Source organism: Coprinopsis cinerea (genome assembly GCF_000182895.1).
Source record: "Coprinopsis cinerea okayama7#130 chromosome 12 map unlocalized cont3.12, whole genome shotgun sequence".
NCBI lineage: Eukaryota > Fungi > Basidiomycota > Agaricomycetes > Agaricales > Psathyrellaceae > Coprinopsis > Coprinopsis cinerea.
In genome coordinates, this window is record NW_003307533.1 from 1,687,932 (window position 1) to 1,708,157 (window position 20,226).

Consider the following 20,226-nt stretch of genomic DNA (forward strand, 5'->3'; position numbering starts at 1 on the left):
GTATCGTCACAACAGTACACACGCACCAAGGGAACCGAGTGGGCCGATAAACCTTTCGAACGGAAAACGTTGGGCTAATGAGCGACTGGAAGGAAACAGTGAAGAAATACGGGGGCTCGAGGGGCGGAGAAGCAGCACCAAAGAAGGCCTCTCGTCCACTGCCATTTGACGGACATTATAGGCTTTCAGCGCATTAAACGAGGGCATTAATCTGGGTATGTTCAAAGGAGTGTCCATTTCCATCCGAGCGTGGACAACAAAGGAGTTGGCGGATAAGGAAAGAGGAGAGATCGGAGATCCCGTCCCACGTGGCTATCAACTCCGTTTACACGGCTGAGGGAATGAGAATTTCGTTTCGTTTTCATACACCGCGAATGGTGGGTGTCACGTCGAGTCAAAAACCCATTTATAAACTGAAAGACCATGTTAGTATTGGGCAGGTGAGATAAAAGACTCTTAGTTTCGACGTCCACGGAGAAGTGACTGAAGAGTCGCACGGGAGCACCGCGAATCAAGCGCTTCAAAAGACCCAATGTAAAAACCCCATGCCCAATCCCCCCATGCGGATGTCGGTCTATGATACATATAGCAAGCGGCGGGTGCGTAAAAAGAATTTTAGAATAGAAATTCACCGGAAAGCCCGAGAAAGAATAGTAGCAGTAGGATACGGTAACAAAGACGATAGCAAGACGGGCAAAGCGAATATTGATGGAATAGCCGGGTGGAATTCGACGATAAACCTAAAGCGGAACCCAACAAAGCAACACAGTCGAGACGGAGAAATCATCATTGAGGCGGATGGATTGAAGAATGCAAGGAGACGTGCTAAATGATGCGGGGAAAAAGATAGTCGAAATTAGAGCCGCCTAGATCCGAGAAATCGTCCAACCCCCTCTTCCCAACTGTAAGTAATGTCCATCTCGGAAATGAGATGGAGGGAATCCATCCCATACTACAGTGTCCACCACGACGCCGCCCTGGGTATCAATCCCACAAGTCTCGATGTCGACCAAGTCGACGACCAGGGGAACCCGAGGGGAAACCGTCTTCCCCTCGTTATAGCAATACGGTCGGTATGGTTATGGCGAGGTTACCAGCCCTGTCATCTTCATGAACCCAGACTGCTGACCAGGTTGGGTCCCACCGCCGGGAGGAGGTGGCTGTTGAGGCTGACCTATAGATCCCGTCGTCTGTGGCGAAACCTGGGCGCCCTGAGGAGTATGATGCGATTGTGGAGACTGCTGAAGGAAAGCGTCGGCCGAGAATAGGTGGTTCACATCCACGCCCCCGTCATTGAAAAACGCCATCATATCCCCTGGAGACATGTACATTTGCGTGTCTTCCCTTATCATATCCATTCTCATCCCTCCACTGGTGTCCATATTGAATGTGGACGGTCCCGCGGCTGGTGGTACGCCACCGGCGCTTCCTGACTGACTGGATGAAGCTCCTCCGTTCGGATATTGACCAGAGGAAGATGATGATGCCGTAGGTGTAGGTACTGAGGCAAACGACGGTGTCGCCCCTGCCTTGGGCTCCGCGAAAAAGTCGGCGGATGAGAACGCCTCTGGACTACTGTGCTGCGAGGGCGAATCCCCACTGTGGTTGGAGCGAGCAACAGATGGGGTCTTTTTGCGGACTGGACGAATCCACGGTGGTCTTGCGGAGTTTGAAGGACCTTCCTGACGATTCGTTTCGAGAGGGATATTGGTGACTATCCACGAAACCGAATTAGTAGCCGTACCAGTAGTGATAGCAACGTCAAAGTCGCATAGAAATTGAATACTTACGTCTGCAGAATTCTTCCATGAGATCGCCCGAGCGGAGGCCACAGACATAGCGACCGCTGAATCGTCGCAATAGCCCGATACAGGAACGGAGCGCGTCCAATCCAGGGGGGATCAGATGTTGCAAGACTTCCGACTTGCAGCAAAGGAGAACAGCGACCAACGTCCGCCCAGCTTGAGTCAACTGATGGATCACATGAACGCCATCTGAAGGGGAACGTAAAGACGTGAGTAGGCGCGTCGATATTCAGCAGAGCCATAACGAGATGAATGCAGTTGACGTGAAACGCCCAATGACAGGGGGAGAAGGGGTGGAACTTGGGTCGACAAGGGGAGAAGCACTCACAGTAGGTCATTAAGCCCTTTTTTGCGACATGGAGGTGAGAACCAATGATCTGCAGTGCGGCATTATGAGCGGCCACCAGGGCTTCCCTCTCCTGCTCGGTCTGCTCTTCTTCCGTTGGACCGCTTGTTCTTTCAGCTACCATCTCGGAGAAGCGATGTCGATAGATGAACAGTCGCACGTACTGCTCCGCGCAGTGGAGCCGTACAGCTTGGGTGAGCCGAATGGTATCGTCGCTGGCGAGGGTTTCCGGGGTATGAGCCCAGTAGGGCGGGATGTTGCGATGGATTTCATCGAGCAGGGCTTCTTCTTCTCGCATAGCCTTGAATTTCCTCACCCCAGAGAGAATATTGGTGGCTTTGAGTAAGAAAGAATTCGAATCGTCGGAATGGCGGGATGGCGGAACGTCCAGGACCGCTTCGAGGACGACCATAATCCGTACGGAAACAATGAACGCGCTCAATCTGCACGAAGATCCCGGAGGAGGAGTCCCAACCCCTTCCCGCGTGATGAACTCATCGTCGACAGGCGCCGGCTCGGAGACGTCACAGTCCCTCAGGCGCAACATACTGGGCCGTCCAAAGTGGGCCGACAGCTGTTTGTCCCAGATGTAGACGCACCAGAAGGTACGCTTGCGCACCTCGTCCTCAATCGCGTCAAAAAGATCGTAGTTGTCGGCGGATCGGTGGAGACCAGCGTCGATGGACATGGTGACTGCTTCGGCGAGGAGTGCAGCCGCCTTGGAAAGCTTGCCGAGACCCACTGCATAAACAGCAGCAATTAGGTTCGCTTGGATGTTGTAAAGTGTAGGTCGATCGGCGATGGGGAGAGTGCGAAGGCGGCCTAGGAGTTCGAACCATTGTGTACCGGCACTGATGCCATCGTTTGGGTCTGGTCTAACGCGAGGATCGTCCATGTGACGAGAAGCGAGACAGCAAATTGAGACGATAAAGGCGGCAAATCCAGGTTCAGCCCATTTTTGTGGGTTGCCGTAGTCCTACATAAAATCGGTGAATAGGGAACATTGGCGAGAGTTCGCGTCCACTTACGGCGAGGAAGGTGGGAACGTGGAGGAAGGGTAGGATGTAGTAGGATGTAGAAAGGTAGCATTGTACAAGGCTGAATGCATGTGATTAGTGACGTGTTTGTATAGAGAATAGCGAATCCCATACCTGTCCATTAGATCTGGGACAATATAGGATGTTATGAGACGCCACAGAGTTTGAGGATTCACGTCCGTTCTCCTTGGTTGTCGGTTAGGGAACCATTCCACCGCAGAAGGATCTGTATACGTCTTCGAATCTTGCTTTTCTCGCGTGCTATGTCGTTCCACCAGCAGGTCAAGGACGGGGAGTCCTGACGTCTCTCCCTGCCATCGCGTATATCCTTCGTCGTCGAAATACAGGTACGACGCCGTCAACGACATTTTCGAGGTCTCCTCCGCGAGCTGGTCCGGGGTGATGTTGTACGGCTGGCTGAGGAGCGAGCCAAAGGATTCTCTCCGGATGTGCGACGAATCATTGTTGGATTGGGTGAAATGAGTGGACGGATTCATGAGCGGAAATACATGTAACGACGGTGGAGGCACCCCCGATGGTAGACCCGTGGGATGCATAAAAGGCAGCAGTGGACTTGAAGCGATATCAGATGCAGAATGGCCCTGGACTGCAGCCATTTGGCCACCCGCCGCGAAAACGGCTGCTGGTATCGCAGAGATTAGACTCTCTAGATGGTTCATACGATCCTCCAACGTCGCCGTTCGCCTAGGTCGTGCTTCAGTCAACCTCATCTTTGACAAAATTTGAACACTTACTTTGATTTATGTGGGTGCGTCCTCTTCCCTGGTTCCTCAAAGGTACAGGGAGAGTTGGCGGTGAGACAGGCCTGGCATGGGTGGCCCTCATCGCACTTGATCCTTCTTCGACTATTTGGAGCGTCAAGGTCGTGGTCGACGACGACAAAGACGATGATAAGACTCACCGACACCGGTCACACGCCCTGCGATCAAATGTCAAAATCTCAGTCCTGGGCCAAACTCTAGGATCCTTTGGAACTCACCTGCTCAACTTGAAACGCCGTTCTTTCAGCATCGGCGCTGACGACGGGCTCGCGGGCTGCTGCTCTTGCGTTTCTGAGGTCGTAATTGGGGGCATGATGGCGGTCTAGAAGCAAGCTAATGGACGGACAGTAGAGCCACAACTCCTAATAATGTCAGAAAGCCCAAGAGCCCAAGCATTTTACCGAATTCACCCGATTCCTTCCAAATCCAATACCTCGATCATGAATGGCTGAAGGCAAAAGGGAATCACAGAAACCACAAGTTGCATCCGCGCGCTTGATCCCATTCTGACAGTTCCATTTCAAATTTTTAAGGGTTCTAATCGTTTACCTTGAGCACTGTATACGTTCGGTACACCTATAAGTTCTCAGTTACTCGTTCTTGAAATCTGCCTCTAAGTTCAGCGCAATGGCTCTGGGAGGGCGGGGTATTGAACAAGCGTAGAATGGGGGTCGGATCTCGGCATTCTAAGTTGCCGGGGTTTATAAGGCTAAGCTCCGTCCAGAATTGAGACAAGTCCTGGCAACCAACCACCATGCACCCTCCAAAGAAACAGCAATAAGCTCGAGAACGTATGCCATAGAAGGCATTCGAGCATTTGACCACGATTCTTTAAACCCATTTGCTCTATCGCCTCGAGGGACCATGATTGTGAAACTCAATGGTTTTTGGCATATGATATTCTACCCAGTGTTTTCTCTGATCATTACATCATCGAAATCATTCTCTGTTTCGCGTGAGCGCTTGTACTTATCTTCGTAAGCTTCACAGAGAGGCTGCTGTGCGCCAGCTACAGACGGGAAACAGCTCGGGCTGGTTCATTGTGTCTGATCCATACTTGATTCGTCCGGTGGATCTGCAGTACCTTGATTGTGCGGGTATCATTCCAGCCCCAATAATAGCCAATCCTTGACCAAAGACATGTTCGTCGGTACAAGCGGTAAGTAGAAGATTCAAGAAATCACCGTGACTGAGCTCATGGGAACTTAAGCGCCCGTGAAATAGGGGCCGCATCAGGTGAGACCACCGATTTTCCCAGGCCCTGACTTCAAGTTCGAGTCAGCCATTCCACTACCATCATCGTGATGCATGTCGATCGACTGTACGACCTAACTTCAGAGCATGTGAGAAGGCTTTCGAGTAAATATCAAAAATCTTATGTCCTAACGCTCAACCCTCAGACTTCAATAATACGATTCTCGAGGAGCAGAATCTCCGAGTCTGTCTAGTATGCCGCATGTCGCCCACGTCCGGCGTTCCAACCGCGTCCAGACCTGAACCCGGTTGTTCTTCACCGACACCCTGGGTCTCCAGACTACCGACGCTGAACGCCATAGACCTCTGGTAGCCCGGTATCAAGGCCGCTATCGTGCTTTTCTACATCACACGTCATTGGGGACGAGTAGGTATCCTGTCGATGAACATTTCCTCGTATCATGATGTGGGTCACCTGCTTGCGGCGAAATCCCATTGAGGGCCACTATCACTCTTGCAAGTTAGAGCGGAGAAACAATGCCCGCTGCTCTGCCCCTCCGATAGTGGAACGTGTTTTCATCCCACCGGGCAGTCTCCTGGTGCCAGCACTGCTAACCACTGATTTTGGGGTCTCCAAACTATTTATTCAGGTCATTGTTATTGGTTTGAAGAATTGTACAATATCGCGACACGTAGACTCGCGATTTTGGGCTGCTATGACCCAGTGCAAGGCGATTCACTAGCTTTCCAGGCTTCCGAGCCCAGGCCTTTCCCCACCCTCCGAAAACGGACGGATGTTGAAGGTGGGGCGCACAGGTGAGCCTTGTTCGACTCTCTATCGTGCGTCCATCAAATTCCGATTTACCTATCCCTGCCAGGAAGCATCCACCCACTTGCACCCGAGTCCGCTCGTTGCTCCCGCTCCAGCGAAACTCGGATTTCCAAGAAGCGCCATTCCCTCTAGTTAAAAAGGGTAGTCATGGACGGTTCAGAACTCCCCAGGATTCACAGTCCCAACCACCTCTCCCGACACACTCGACACCGGCAACTCGCATCGACACCACCATGATCCTTCTCTCGCTCGGACTCGGACTAATCGCACCCCTTCTTCCTGGTCTGGCGTCCCATCAGGACGATATCGCACAGTCTTTACCTTTCCTCAAGGATTCAGCCCCTGATTTGAAAACCGTTCCTTTCATCTCGACCAGGTCTGCTCCCCTCATCGCTGGCCAATGTGCTCTGGCTATTTTGAGCGCTGCGATTCTTGCTATTCACCCAAGCGCTGATGGAGTCAAGGACTCGCGTTGGAGACGCTTCGCCAACAAGCTCAAGATGGCTGTTAACTTCCTTCTCTTCCCGGAATTCCTCATGTGGCAGGCGATTCGCCAGCAAGCTGGTGCCTCTGAGCTCCTTAAAACATTTGGTATGTTCGCCAGTCCCTGTCTTGATGATACAACTCTTAACGCATTCCCGAATAGACCCATCCCTTAAGTGGTCCAAAGCTCACGCTCATCTCATTCAGATGGGAGGCATGGTTCTTCACGAGGTCGACTTCAAGTTCCAATTCGGTCGCAACCCTACTCCCGTCAAGATCCTCTCTTACCAGGAGCTTTCTGACCTCGTTCAGAAGGGCGAAGCCAAGTGGCCAGCCATCCTCGAGAAGGACCTCGCGAAATTGAGCGCCAAACATCCCTTCCTCACTGCTTTCGCCATCTTCCAATCCGCCTTCGTCCTCGCTCGAACCTTCATCCGCGCCTCTCACGGACTTCCCATCTCCCACCTCGAAGTCATCTCCTCTTTCTATATCCTTGCTGGTTGGTCGCTTTCCGCCTTGTGCTGGGACAAGCCTTATTCCATCGACGGTTCCATTCCCATCCACCGCAAAATCACCGAGACGAACGCCGCAGACGCTGTTCCCTACACCCTCCCCATCCGAAACCGAAACGAGAAGCAAAACAAAACCGATTCGCGCAAGTCAAACGACTCCTCTGCACCCTCCCTCCCTACCTTCTCTTCTCCTCATGATCAAGAAAGGAAAATCGTCGAAATCGAAGAGCCCCGCTTCCAACTCCGGAATTCGCATCTGGAGAAGGGTATCATGTTGGCACTCGATTCCGCTTGGTGGATCTTCTCCGACGCAGCTGGAATGATGGACCCTGATTGTGTCAAGACCATCCACGAAACCGAGGACATGTACCCCTCCCTCGAGTATGACGACGTCGACACCGAAAAGTTCACATCCGAACTCGCTCTCCGCCCTAACCGCCTCTACGCCTACCAGCCCGAGAAGACGGACATCCAAACCGCCGCTTCGACGTCGAACCCGGTTAAGCAGGCTGGTTACTCTGCGCTCGCGCCCATGGTGGGGCTCGTCTCTGCTTTTGCGGCTCTCTGCAATGTTGCGGCTTGGGCTCCGTCGTCGGGACTTGAGTTTGCTGGGTTGACGGAGAAGGTGATGTGGAGTGGGTCGGCGTCTGTAGCTGCGCTCTCGCTCTTTACATCTCTTGCTGCTGCGTACTCTATTCCGGAGAAGGACGGCTTCGTTTCGTTGGGTTTCTCGTATCCTATTATCGCGTTCTCCCTTCTTGTGCACATGGTTTCGAGGTCGTTTGTGTTGTTGTCTTCTGTTGCTATGGTTCGGGACGTGGTCACTACAGCATTACCTACATCTATGGGCTCGACGATCGTTGCGTAGAGGTACTACGAGGGTGGTACGAGGTTGGTTCCGCAGTAGAAGGAGAGCAATATCGAGGACATTGTTAACTAATAATCTGCGTATTGTTTCCCATTATCAATAATTATTCTTTTCTTCTTTCTTATGTCTCGAAAACTCAGCTAATCGATGCATGGACACAACCAGAGGTAGTATATCAACGCGAGGAAGGTGCTCAGAAGTAGGTCACCATCTCAGGGGGTCCTTGATGCACGTAATAAGCGCCCGACCACGGGTATCGCGGGCAGCGTTGAGGGCTCTAGCTTCGCAGTCCATTTGAAACCCTCCACAGCTGCTTGCGCCAGTTTCACTGACTTTCTTGCAAGCCAGAGGGCGCACGTTGACTGGTAAACATCTGGGAGTGGTTATGGATCAGGCTTTGTCATGACGTCGAGAATGCAGTAAACAGTGTGGCGCCTTCTGGGTATCCACCTTCCCAGCCGCCGACACCTTGAATTCTACGGAAGAAATGTCAATGCCTTGTAAATTCAGCGATGTTTTGACCATGCAGCATTCTATTTGAACTCCATCGCAGTTCAAGAGCCGACGAGCACTTTGCCCGATGTCGTCGAAACCCTTGGCACCGATCGTGACCAAAGAAACAAGAGATCGATATTTGAATATTCCGCGTGGCACCAAAAGCGGAAGCGCCGAGGGTTCCTGAGTGGGGTAAGTATTCGTTTCTTGACATTTGGGTCACAGCACCGCTGTCTCCGTCTCCCCTCATCCCCTTCCCTCCTTTTTCTTCTGTTCGCTTTGTGTCGTCGACTCGTAGAGCTGAGGACTGCGTCCAAAGTCCGACGAGGCGAGTCGAGATGTTCTCGATATGGCCAGATACCCTCAGCCGCCTATTTCTGTTTGCTGTGATTCTCCGCTCAACAACCGCCTACGTCGCTAAGAATGTTGAAGGACCGGGAAGCGATAGCCAGGAGGAGGGGCCGTCACTTGAAGAGATCGCCCGTCTGTATACCAGGAGAACGTCAGGAGGAATTCATCTACCCATCGTTCCGCGGGAAGTGCCATCTGGGGAGTTGCAACGGCGGGATGCTGCAGCTATCGGGTTGGGTAATTTCGTAGATGTGTGAGTCGCCATATCCTCCTGTGCTATTTCTTGCTGATTCTGGTTCCCCATACAGGATTTACAGCGTCCTGTTAACCGTTGGTGGCGTTACAACCCCTTTAATCCTCGGTGCGTCACGAACTCAGGATTCCAACAGGGTCCTCTCAGCCGTTCAGCTCGCTAATGGTTCAACAGACACTGGGTCGACCGACCTATGGCTCATGTCAGATGCCTGCACAAGCGGGTGCACCGCCCGTGGGCAGCGAGCGCCGCTATACCCTCAAGCCACCTTCGACTCCACCGGTTTGGAGGCTGCGCTATTTTACGGCGACTCCATGACCGGAACCAGCGCGTTCGGAGTCATCGGGAAAGATACCGTCAGTCTCGCAGGACTGACCTTGGAGGACCAGTACTTTGCTGCAATCAACCGCACGAATACCAGCATCATCGACACTGGGGGCACAGGGATATTCGGCCTTGGTTTCCCGATTAATAGGTCAGGCGATTTGGTGCTGGGGGCTGCCCAAGTTGGATCAGCGGCTGATCCCTTTGTAGTGTGATTTGGAACACGCTGTTTACAGAGCAGCAGCAGCGGGGTAGCATACCCTCGCAAGAACGCCGCAGTTTGGAGTCGAGGCAGGAAGGACCCACATTGCTCGAACCACAGGGCGCCAAGTATGGCTCTCAACGCTTCCCGACATTCCCGTTGCACTCTCGCTTTCCTTCCCATCTCGCTGATCTTGTTCACCCCGAAGCTGACCCCTCCCAATCCGTGCGGAGACAAGTGTCGCGAGGGATGTATGCCCTGCTGAACTCGTTCAACACGCTGGGGTCGTTCATCACCCGTCTTATCCTGGAGTCCAGATTGGATCTCCCCATGGTCACAGTCACCATGCAACGAAACACTATCGATGTCGGAGGAAACGTTGGGCTGCTCAGTATTGGGGAGATGCCACCTGACGTTTCTCTGGATGAGTTGACTTGGGTGCCTGTACGGGCGTATTCGTATGCGGAAGGCGGCCTTCCAGCACCGCAGAACTCGCCTCTGGAGGTAGGTGCCCATGCTGTACAGAGAAGAATTTCACTAACGGTCTTGTAGGAATATCCCATTGCATGGGAAGTGATGATCGATGATGTATACCTCAATGGAGAGAAGCTTCCCCGCTCGACCCTGTCTCCACCTTCGATTCAATTGTCCGCTCTCGTTGATACGGTGGGTCTCTTGTATCTGGATCCAACTACTTTCCTGATGTCCAACAGGGAAATTCGCTTATCCGTGGCCCAGAAGACGTAGTCAGTGAAATATACCGCAGAATTTCTGGCTCGAGAATATCTTCACGCTTGGCTGCGTTGTTCCCCTGCGACGAACCCCAGAGGCTAGAATTCTCGATCGGCGGAAAGCTGTTCCCCGTGGATCCTCGAGATTTTATGGCTCAGATATACGTCGACAATGTTGGTGTTTGCGTCCCGAATGTTGTGAGCACGGACCCGCCGGGCGACGGAGGGTACCTCTTCAGTTGGAGTTTAGGGGTTCCATTCCTAAAGAGGTAAGCGTTTGGCGCCCATCGAATCGCGGCCCTTAAAACTGACTTTTCGCTCGCGCGTGTGCAGTGTTGTGTCGTCTTATTACTTTGGAAACATAACATATCCGACTCAGGATCCTCCCCGTATGGGATTTCTGTCGACTGTCCCGGAAGACGCAGATCAGAGGCTGAGGGCTGCCGTTGCTAGTGCTGCTCGGTTAGATGGAAACTTCCCTGGTGAGTACAGCCTATCTCTTTCTGGTTCTCATGTGGATGGTCATCTGATATGATATTGTGTAGCTCTGTCGAATGCAGCACCGACTGGTACTGCCACGCCAGACCCTGGCGATCCTGGTTCTGGAGGCTCTTCCGACAATGGAGCTTACTCGCTCCAGCCCAGTTTCCTTCAGTCCATGTTTGTTTTGATATTGGCATGCTGGAGAATATATGGACACGTCTGAACGTGATGATTAGTACTTACGACAGTATGGATCGATACTAAACTAATTACGGAGTAGTCCCTGGTTGGGAGAATATGGGAACGTGACCGAGACCACGGGGTAATGAGATGATAAAACGGGCCGTCGACCATTCGTCATGACTTAACGGCCTTTCCATTTCAGATCCAACACTCTTTTCTTTATTCCCCTCCCCACCCTCAATCTGCTCCTTCCAGCTGAACTATGTCCCTTCAATCCGGTAACTATTACATCAAATCTTACAAGGACTTAGTACCACTTCGTTCGCTGCTTCCCAAACGGATAGCCAATGCGAACCACTGGGTGGACTCTGATACTCGCGTCAGTTTATCAATCAATCAAATCCTGCTACCTGATGCTATTCGGAAAACTAATGGAGCGATACCTAGTGGCGGGTTGAAGTATCAGGAAATGGTGTATATCAGATCAGCGAAAGCGGGCCTACGTCGTCTCTTCTCAATAATGCTGGTTTTGGGTCTCTCCTGCAAGAAATCTCCCGGGCCATGATGAGTGGCGGTGGTGCTATGAATGGCTGGGTCGTGACGCCTGCGTCTAGTGGTGAGGGATATTTGTGAGTGCGACTTGTATACCTTAATACGTGTCTGTGGATCATGGTGTAATGTGCTTGTAGGGTTAAGCATGAGAGTTATCAGAATATGGGATGGGTTCTTAGTAGTGAATCTGAAGGGCAGGTATGTATTGGAGATTATTAATGAGGTTTTGGAGTTCGGGAGTCGCTTTCTGAATTTGGGATTGCAGGTCGAGGTTAAGCAGTTGAGCGGCGATGAGTTGCCTGAAGAGCGGTGGAAGTTTGAAGCTGTGGCTTAGGAGCGAAGGAGGACCGGAGATGATGTGATGTAAAGGTACTTGGTGCCTTTGGAAGATACTACTCGTTGACTCGGAGGGGTATGTCCACATCAGACCTGTCGGGCCAGCGGTAAACGAATCAAGGCTCTCCTCTTTAGTCACCACTCTCGTGCAACAGGCGCGACTGAGGTCATCCTCAACCTGTTCCTACCATGTGTCATAAAGGGTATGTCGGGCAGCACCAGAACTGCCTTGGTTGTTTTGTAAGCAAAGTTACGAAACCTAATCTTCGGAATCGCCTGCGCAAGGGGCCGTACCTTGGAAGCTATTGTCAGCACCGCGCTCTCTGCAGAGACTACACTTTCGTTGAGCGCCCATAGTGCTGCGTATACTTGGCGTAACCCAAGTAAGCCACAGCCTCCCCGTGAATAGTCCGCCCAGAAAGAAAGTTTGGCTTGGATCAGCAGAAGCAACTTGCGCCTGTTCAGCAGTGCTTTCCGCATTTGATAGTACACATACGTTGGAGCAGACTTTGCTTTAGTTGCCTGGTGTATTTCTGTGCGATACCGGGCAGGCAGTGGCTAATTTCATTCGCATCGTCGTCCGGTTTGCCGTTCATTTGCGAGGCGTCCGGGGAAGGGGAAGGGCAAAAACGTGGCTGCGCCGAGCCGAGGGGGAAACTTAGCTGTGCCGGCACCAATCAGGGCCAAACATTCAGGAGGCATCTGAAGTCCGAAAAAGGCAATGCTGGGCAGGGCTACAGCAGGCCGCCTGCAGCCAGGGAAAGACTTGAACGTGAACGACGACGACGACAGCGACCAAAGTCGTTTGGGGACCACAGAATACCGTGCTGGCTCTCGGTTAACAGATCTCTCGCTATACCTTGGATACCCACCGACCCTGGACGACCCTGTAGCGGCCATACATGTCGTTCTTCAAGCGACGGCCAATTGTCGACGAGCCTAATTCTGATGTCGAGGATGATGACAACAACATCGACCCCGAACTGCGGCTACGCACAGTGCGGACGGCAGCGTCTGCAATCGAAGAGTCCATCAAGCATGAACAGCGCGCGGAGAAGAGAAAGTCGATGAGGAAGTCGCGGTCGAGATTCTTCAAAGCCAAGTCGCCCAAGAAACCAGACCCCACACCGTCCACAACGTCGTCGGGGGCGCCGGGGACAGTGCCTGGAGTGCGAAGAAATGTCTATGTCAACTACCCGTTGTCTGCGATGGAGGTCGACCACAACGGCGAGCCCAAAGTGCGGTATGTCAGGAACAAAGTTCGGACTACAAGTAAGTCGACTTGATTAAAGAATTCATATTGATTTATTGATGGTTTTGTTCAGAATACACTGTCTTGACTTTTGTCCCTAAAAACTTGTACGAGCAGTTTCGGCGTGTAGCCAATCTGTTCTTCCTGACATTGGTTATTCTCCAACGTGAGTCTTCCCAATTTAGATCACTGTCAGTCTCTAACTCGACAGGGCAGTGTTCCCCGTATTCGGTGCGGCGAGCGGCGCAGTCGCGGTTATGCCGCTGGCCTTTATCCTGACGGTTACAGCCATCAAGGACGGCATAGAAGATTATCGACGAGGAGTCCTAGACGAGGAGGTCAACAACTCGGCGGCGACGAAACTTGATGGAGGTTGGCGTAATGTCAATCAACCGACGGACCCACGATCGTGGTTTGAGAAACTGTTGGGTCTCAATGCACCGGGAAAGGTCACCAAGGGAGTGCGGAAGTTGAGGGACAGGGAGGCTGGGCAGGCGAAAATCGTGCTGAGCAGGGAGAACGAGGACAGTTCCAGTGTCTTGACCCACGACATCAGCCAAAGTAGTCTGGACCTCACGGCCGTCAAAGGACGGAAACTCGAAGACATCCAAAGCGTCGACTCCCACAGTTATCCACCAGGGTCTTCCACGGATCTGTCGAAAACGTCGCTCTCAGAGGCATCCACGTCCATGATCAAGGCCCAAGCCACAGAATGGGCTCAAGTGGGTGGCTTGAGTCAGTACCAGGATTCGGTCAGATCAACGGTAACCTCCACGGGTGTCGTCAACTGGGGGAAACGCACAGCCGGCACAGCTCGATGGGAGCGCACTCTGTGGAAGAAACTCGAAGTCGGCGACATCGTTCTACTACGAGACAACGACCAAGTGCCAGCGGACATCATCGTACTTGCGACCTCAGATCCGGACGGACTGTGTTATCTGGAAACCAAGAACCTCGACGGGGAGACCAATCTGAAACCACGAAAGGCTGTCCGGGCCACCTCTGCTCTCTCGTCAGAAGAAGACATCGAGCGATCTTCCTTCTACATCGACTCCGAGCCACCCCACCAGAACCTATACCACTACCACGCAATTCTACGTTACAACGATGCCCTAACCGGCGAGGTGCAGCAAGAGCCCATATCCATCAATGAGCTCCTACTCCGAGGTTGCATCCTACGCAACACCAATTGGATCATCGGTTTGGTGATGTTCACGGGTCCCGATACGAAGATTATGCTCAACGGTGGCGATACCCCTTCGAAACGGAGCAAGATCGAGAAGGAAACAAACTTCAATGTTATTGTTAACTTTTGCCTGCTCGCCGTGATGTGTGTCGTCTCAGCCATTTTCAGCGGCCTCGAGGACGCCAAGACAGGGACGAGTGCCCAGTTCTTCGAGGAGGGAAGTGACCCGACGTCTTCGTATGTCGTGAACGCCGTGATCACTTTTGTGTATGTATTTCTTTCCCGCCTTTATCCAATCATTGTCGATGTTGACCCGCTGCCTCTAGGTCGTGCTTGATAGCCTTCCAGAACCTCGTCCCCATCTCCCTCTACATCTCCATCGAAATCGTCAAGACCATCCAAGCCTTCTTCATCTCTCAGGATATTGACATGTACTATAAACCCTATGACACGGCCTGCGTACCTAAAACGTGGAACATCTCAGACGACCTCGGGCAAATCGAATACATCTTCTCCGACAAGACCGGCACTCTAACCCAGAACATCATGGAGTTCCAGCGGTGTTCGATCCACGGCGTGGCGTACGGCGAGGGTGTAACGGAGGCGCAGCGTGGGGCTGCAACGCGGGAAGGACGGGCGGACGCGTTGGACCCTAAAGAGCTTAACGAGAAGCTCAGCAAGCTCAAGAAACAGATGGTCTCCCTTCTCGAACGCACCTTCAAGAACCGGTGGATGCAGGTCGATAAGCTCACGCTCATCTCCCCCAAGTTCGCCGAGGATATCGCCGATCGGTCGTCCGCGCAGCGGAGCCATATCGTTGCGTTCTTCCGCGCGTTGGCGCTTTGCCATAGCGTCCTATCCGACAAACCGGACCCCCAAACGCGGCCGTACCATCTGGAGTACAAGGCTGAATCCCCGGACGAAGCTGCGCTCGTGGCTGCTGCCCGCGATGTGGGCTTCCCGTTCATCCATCGATCAAAGGACCTGTTCGAGATCGAGGTCATGGGCCAAGTCGAGAAGTACACCCTGCTCAAGATGCTCGAGTTCAACAGTACCCGGAAGCGGATGAGCGTTATCATGCGCTGTCCTGATGGTCGAATCATCCTGTACTGCAAGGGAGCGGACAGCGTCATCTACGAACGGCTCGCCAAGGACCACGACGAGGAGTTGAAGGAGCAGACGAGGAAGGATATGGAGACGTTTGCTAACAATGGCCTGCGAACGCTTTGCATTGCTTGTCGGTATGTTAGTGAGGAGGAGTACTTGACTTGGGTCCGGACCTACGACGCTGCCACCAATGCTATCGAGAACCGGGACGAGGCCATCGACCAGGCCAACGAACTCATAGAACACTCGTTGCATATTTTGGGAGCGACTGCGTTGGAGGACAAGCTGCAAGAGGGTGTCCCTGAAGCTATCGAAACGCTGCATCGTGCTGGAATCAAGTTGTGGATTCTTACCGGTATGTTCAGATCTTTCTCGTACAAAAGATACCACTAACACGCCTTTATGCAGGCGACAAGCTCCAGACGGCCATTGAGATCGGATACAGCTGCAACCTCCTCAAGAATGACATGGACCTTATGATCATCTCCGCTGACTCCCTGGAGCAAACGCGTTCTCAGATCGAGGCTGGGCTGAACAAGATCGCGTCGGTGTTGGGCCCTCCTACTTGGGACATTCGGAAGCGTGGTTTCGTTCCTGGAAAGCAGGCCTCGTTCGCAGTCGTTATTGATGGCGATACTCTGCGACATGCGCTCACACCCGAACTGAAGACGCTGTTCCTCAATCTTGGTACCCAGTGCGAAACTGTCGTGTGCTGTCGTGTCTCTCCTGCCCAGAAGGCCTTGACTGTGAACCTGGTAAGTGCCATTCCGACTGCATCTTCCACCGGCCTTGCTGAGCTTTCACCCAGGTCAAGGAAGGACGGAACGCGATGACACTTTCCATCGGTGATGGTGCCAACGATGTGGCCATGATTCAAGAGGCGAATATCGGATGTGGTCTGTTCGGATTGGAAGGCTCACAAGCCGCCATGTCTGCGGACTACGCCTTTGGGCAGTTCAGGTTCCTGACAAAGTTGTTGCTCGTCCACGGTCGTTGGTCATATCAGCGTGTTGCTGAGATGCATAGTAACTTCTTCTACAAGGTATGTTGCGTCTTGTCAGCCTTGGAAGAGATGCGCTGACACCGTTGCAGAACGTTATCTGGACGCTTGCCCTCTTCTGGTACTTGCCTTTCAACAGCTTCGAGGCGACCTATCTCTACCAGTACACCTTCATCTTGCTCTACAACCTCGTATTCACATCACTACCCGTCATCGTCCTTGGAGGTACGTGCATCTTAACCGGAACTGTGATCACATCTAACTTTTTTACCCCAGCTTTCGATCAGGATATCAATGCGAAAGCAGCCCTAGCCTTCCCACAACTGTACGTCCGTGGAATTCGAGGTCTCGAGTACACCAGAACCAAGTTCTGGTTGTACATGCTGGACGGTCTCTATCAGTCTGTGGTTGTGTTCTTCATCCCCTACCTCGTCTGGACCTACGGCTCCCCCGTCTCCTGGACCGGCAAGACTATCGAGTCCATTTCCGACTTTGGTACCACCGTCGCTGTCTCGGCCATCTTTGCTGCCAACACCTATGTCGGTATGAACACCAACTAGTGCGTATCTCTGTGTCATTTTCTCGTTGGATTGCTTGGAGATTGACGTGGTTTGTTACAGTTGGACAGTGATGACATGGATTGTTGTCATCGGTTCGACGGTGGTGATGTGGCTTTGGGTTATCATCTACTCGTTCTTCCCGAGCCATGACTTTATCGACGAGGCGGCGATCTTGTTCGGAACGGTTCCGTTCTGGACGACGGTCTTGCTCACTGTTGCCATCTGCCTTGGTGCGTGATTTACCACTTTCATTGTTTTATTCTGGGAGTGTCTAATCGGTTGATGTGACAGCCCCTCGGTTCATTCAGAAGTACATCTCCACGGTATACTTCCCGCTTGATAAGGATATTGTCCGTGAGATGTGGGTCAAGGGCGATCTCAAGGACCAGCTCGGAATCGGACACCGCAAGAAGGGCAAGTTACGGAAGGAAACGACAAGTGCGAGCAGTCTCGAAGCCGCACCGATGATCCACGAACCTCACAACCGGTCCATGTCTGACGTCCACACAACAGCTTACGAGCCGGCAACGATGCAACCGGCGGTCCGAGAGTCATACACCCCGCCGATGGCTGAAGCGAACGACTTCAACAACCCTGTGCAATATGCGCAAGTAAAGCCATCTACTACCCAATACAGCGATAACCACCTTTCCCCGATGGTCTACGACCGTCTCAACAACTCTGTTTCTCCGCAACCCTCATACTACTCCGCTTCCGATATACCGCCACCTTCCCCGCTTCCTGAACCGCAGTACAAGTACTCGTCGGGGGAGATTACCAATACACCACCACCTCCAAGTCGGCGAGCCAGTGCCGCATCACGAGCTGCTTCATTGCGCTCACCACCCAATGCCCCGATGCCGACATCCCCTCTTCCACCCCAACCTATTTCGCCGCAGTCGCAGATGTCGTTCGAGATGCGGACGAGGACGCCTGTTCAGTATGAGCAGCAGCCTGTGCCTTCGCCGACATCGCCAACTATGGTGACGCAGCCGGCCTACTCGACGGCACCTCCTCCCTCTTCCTACCTCCAACCAACGCAGCATCTTCGAGAACCATCAAATGCGTCGACGCAGTATGGACATGCGTTTGAGAGGTCGGGGAGTTCGGCGTCGTATGCGTCGCACGCGGAATCGTTCGCGACTGCTCATGACGAGTTCTACTCCGAGGACCAGCATGGGCGGGGACCTTCTCGACAGTCGAATAACCCGTACCACCACCAGATGCAGACTGTGGATGAGGATCCGTATGGAGGGATTACTATGGATTCGGGTGATCGTGGACAGACGCAAGCACGGCACCACCAGCCCCGAGCGCCTTCGGCTTCAGGATGGGATGGACCTACTGCGTTGTAAATTTACTCATTGTTTGGTTTCTGTTTCCGACTACATATTGTGTGCATTCCTCTCGAACAGTGCTACGACACGCCCTTCCTTCCTTTGCTTATTATAACCACCTTCCCTCCTTCTAACGTGCTGATCTCCTTTCTTCAACGCCGGGACTTCCGTATAGGTTGTCCCTTTTTTGTTGGTGGAGGAGCACCCCGAGGCTTGTGGTGCGATGCCTAGATGCTAGCTAGTATACCAGTTGAAACCCTTTTTTTTTATGATTTGGATATGGGACCGTGTTTCTTCTTTTTTTTTGTCGTTGTTTCTCTCCCCATTTGTTGACATGATAATGTTTTATTTATCTAACCTCACGATGTTCATTTACGATGAAGAATCTTCTTTGATACCTATACTAGTAATTAACTTGATTAACCGCGGATGACAAGGATGGTCGGTTGAATCGGAGGAAACAGTGACGGACATGTGGCTGGAGAACCAAGTCATGCAGAATCCTGTGCTTAGCCTGAACTCGGAAACTTGCTCGATGACTCTGGGCGCCTAATTTGCGCTGCTTCAACCTAGGCTCAACTCCAGTTGGACCGCTTCCCGAATCCATTCAAGTTGTGGCTCGGGAGTCGGCGCAGTGACCTTGTACCTAGTGGACTTCTGCAACTGGATGCTCGCACCCAATACGCCCCAAGCGATTCTGTCGGGTTTGGCGCCTCCGTCATTACCGCACTGCTCGGAACACTTTCAGCCTTGCTGGATCCTCGCTACACCTATACTGTCCATTCGAAAGGGGTTTCAAATCGTAAAGTACTGGCAGAAAGCCCTTCGGCCGCTCAGATTACATGCTGTAGAAGATCTGCATGTCGACCCCAACGACATGGTTCGTCCAACCAGGATACTGTTCAAGGCCGCATCATTACAACTCCGAGCTGAGTCTCGTAGGGTAATGGGACATACCTGAGCCCTGGCAAATATGGCGATATGATCTCCAGCTTGAAGCTGTCTAACGAAGCCATATCCCAGCCCTGACCCCTTCTCCGATGTTGCTTCCTCTTCGGATGTGAGGCCGTCTGCCTCACGAGGGACATCCTTGCCATCCCATACGATTTCGTGCATGACTTCATCGTGGGATGCCCGGACGTTCTTCTGTAAAAGCCAGACCTTCTTTCCAGTGTCCGGATTGGAAACTTGAAAGGGCCGACTGAAGTCCGATCCTCGATTCTCTAGCGACTGAACCGAGCGTGCAATTTCATCTGGGTCGCTGTCATCGTTGCCTTCCAGATTTCGGAAGATGGCCGCTTCGAACCAAGTATACGATCCTTCGTAGAGTCCTTGTGTCGGTTGCGTCATTAACATCGGAAGGCGAATTAATTAAGTAGTAAGGCAATTACCTGTTAAACCAGCATCCCCGCCCCATCCCTGGTCGTGGCTCAGTGTGTGGAACACTATCCGTCGTACTTTTAGCTTGGTCCTTCGGGTCAAGCAGTACTCTGAGATTTTTGGGGATATTAGGTAGCATACGGACATGTTATGGTCGGGGGATGCTGAAGCAATAACACGCCGTGGTGGATCGGATTCTCGAGAGCAGATGAGGTGCGGCCAGTACTCTGCCTCGTCCAGTATGATATTGATCACCTCTATAGGCAAATATGGGAGGAGGTAACCCTCAACGGCTAGGACATCTTGTTCGGTAGGCACGAATCGAGTGGTACGCGGGGTCGCCCACTTGAGAATGTTCTCCTTGAATTCAGATATCGCCGAATCGACGGCACTGGAGACCACTGAATTGGCCTGTCCCATTTGTGGAATTGAGTGAAGATTCCGAGATAAGAATAATAGAATAGACAGATGGGCTGTCGGAGACGGTGGTGGCAGGACGTCGAAGTGGATCTCTCTTGTGTGGGACCGCAAACGGTCGCAGTTAGACCCAAAGTCCCGTGTTCCATGCACATGGGGGCTCGGAGATGACGATGACGGAATGGGACCGCCGGGAACGCGAATCACACGGATCAGAT

General features: G+C 52.5%; 7 protein-coding genes across 7 annotated transcripts; 5 read left to right on the top strand and 2 right to left on the bottom strand.

Annotated features, from left to right (window-relative positions):
- Positions 1-456: 456 nt before the first annotated feature.
- Positions 457-4,283, bottom strand: CC1G_07334 (nuclear protein; the record flags this gene model as incomplete). Its single annotated transcript, XM_001835140.2, has 10 exons — positions 457-574; positions 633-825; positions 1,130-1,714; positions 1,791-1,994; positions 2,134-3,127; positions 3,180-3,249; positions 3,303-3,893; positions 3,944-4,054; positions 4,111-4,128; positions 4,189-4,283. The coding sequence occupies 10 exons, from the start codon at positions 4,281-4,283 to the stop codon at positions 457-459; spliced, it is 2,979 nt and encodes a 992-aa protein (XP_001835192.2).
- Positions 4,284-5,110: 827 nt separating this feature from the next.
- On the top strand, positions 5,111-5,907 carry CC1G_15456 (hypothetical protein; the record flags this gene model as incomplete). Its single annotated transcript, XM_002910133.1, has 4 exons — positions 5,111-5,129; positions 5,371-5,408; positions 5,538-5,591; positions 5,815-5,907. 4 exons carry the CDS (start codon positions 5,111-5,113, stop codon positions 5,905-5,907), a joined length of 204 nt encoding a protein of 67 aa, XP_002910179.1.
- A 322-nt stretch (positions 5,908-6,229) lies between these two features.
- Positions 6,230-7,859, top strand: CC1G_07335 (hypothetical protein; the record flags this gene model as incomplete). Its single annotated transcript, XM_001835141.1, has 2 exons — positions 6,230-6,587; positions 6,643-7,859. The coding sequence occupies 2 exons, from the start codon at positions 6,230-6,232 to the stop codon at positions 7,857-7,859; spliced, it is 1,575 nt and encodes a 524-aa protein (XP_001835193.1).
- An 833-nt stretch (positions 7,860-8,692) lies between these two features.
- CC1G_07336 (hypothetical protein) lies at positions 8,693-10,962 on the top strand (the record flags this gene model as incomplete). Its single annotated transcript, XM_001835142.2, has 9 exons — positions 8,693-8,958; positions 9,014-9,066; positions 9,133-9,433; positions 9,493-9,988; positions 10,037-10,150; positions 10,198-10,484; positions 10,549-10,697; positions 10,761-10,875; positions 10,935-10,962. The coding sequence occupies 9 exons, from the start codon at positions 8,693-8,695 to the stop codon at positions 10,960-10,962; spliced, it is 1,809 nt and encodes a 602-aa protein (XP_001835194.2).
- Positions 10,963-11,143: 181 nt separating this feature from the next.
- CC1G_07337 (hypothetical protein) lies at positions 11,144-11,767 on the top strand (the record flags this gene model as incomplete). Its single annotated transcript, XM_001835143.2, has 4 exons — positions 11,144-11,260; positions 11,329-11,510; positions 11,571-11,631; positions 11,699-11,767. 4 exons carry the CDS (start codon positions 11,144-11,146, stop codon positions 11,765-11,767), a joined length of 429 nt encoding a protein of 142 aa, XP_001835195.2.
- A 904-nt stretch (positions 11,768-12,671) lies between these two features.
- CC1G_07338 (phospholipid-transporting ATPase 1) lies at positions 12,672-18,229 on the top strand (the record flags this gene model as incomplete). The annotated part of the gene is made up of 10 exons (XM_001835144.1): positions 12,672-13,041; positions 13,095-13,187; positions 13,238-14,474; positions 14,534-15,669; positions 15,723-16,069; positions 16,123-16,356; positions 16,407-16,539; positions 16,591-16,873; positions 16,935-17,104; positions 17,166-18,229. The coding sequence occupies 10 exons, from the start codon at positions 12,672-12,674 to the stop codon at positions 18,227-18,229; spliced, it is 5,067 nt and encodes a 1,688-aa protein (XP_001835196.1).
- Positions 18,230-18,972: 743 nt separating this feature from the next.
- Positions 18,973-20,133, bottom strand: CC1G_07339 (hypothetical protein). The gene is made up of 3 exons (XM_001835145.2): positions 19,603-20,133; positions 19,169-19,542; positions 18,973-19,109 (listed from the first exon to the last, which is right to left on the bottom strand). Exons 1-3 carry the CDS (start codon positions 20,009-20,011, stop codon positions 19,050-19,052), a joined length of 843 nt encoding a protein of 280 aa, XP_001835197.1. The 5' UTR covers positions 20,012-20,133; the 3' UTR covers positions 18,973-19,049.
- Between the last annotated feature and the right edge of the window lie 93 nt (positions 20,134-20,226).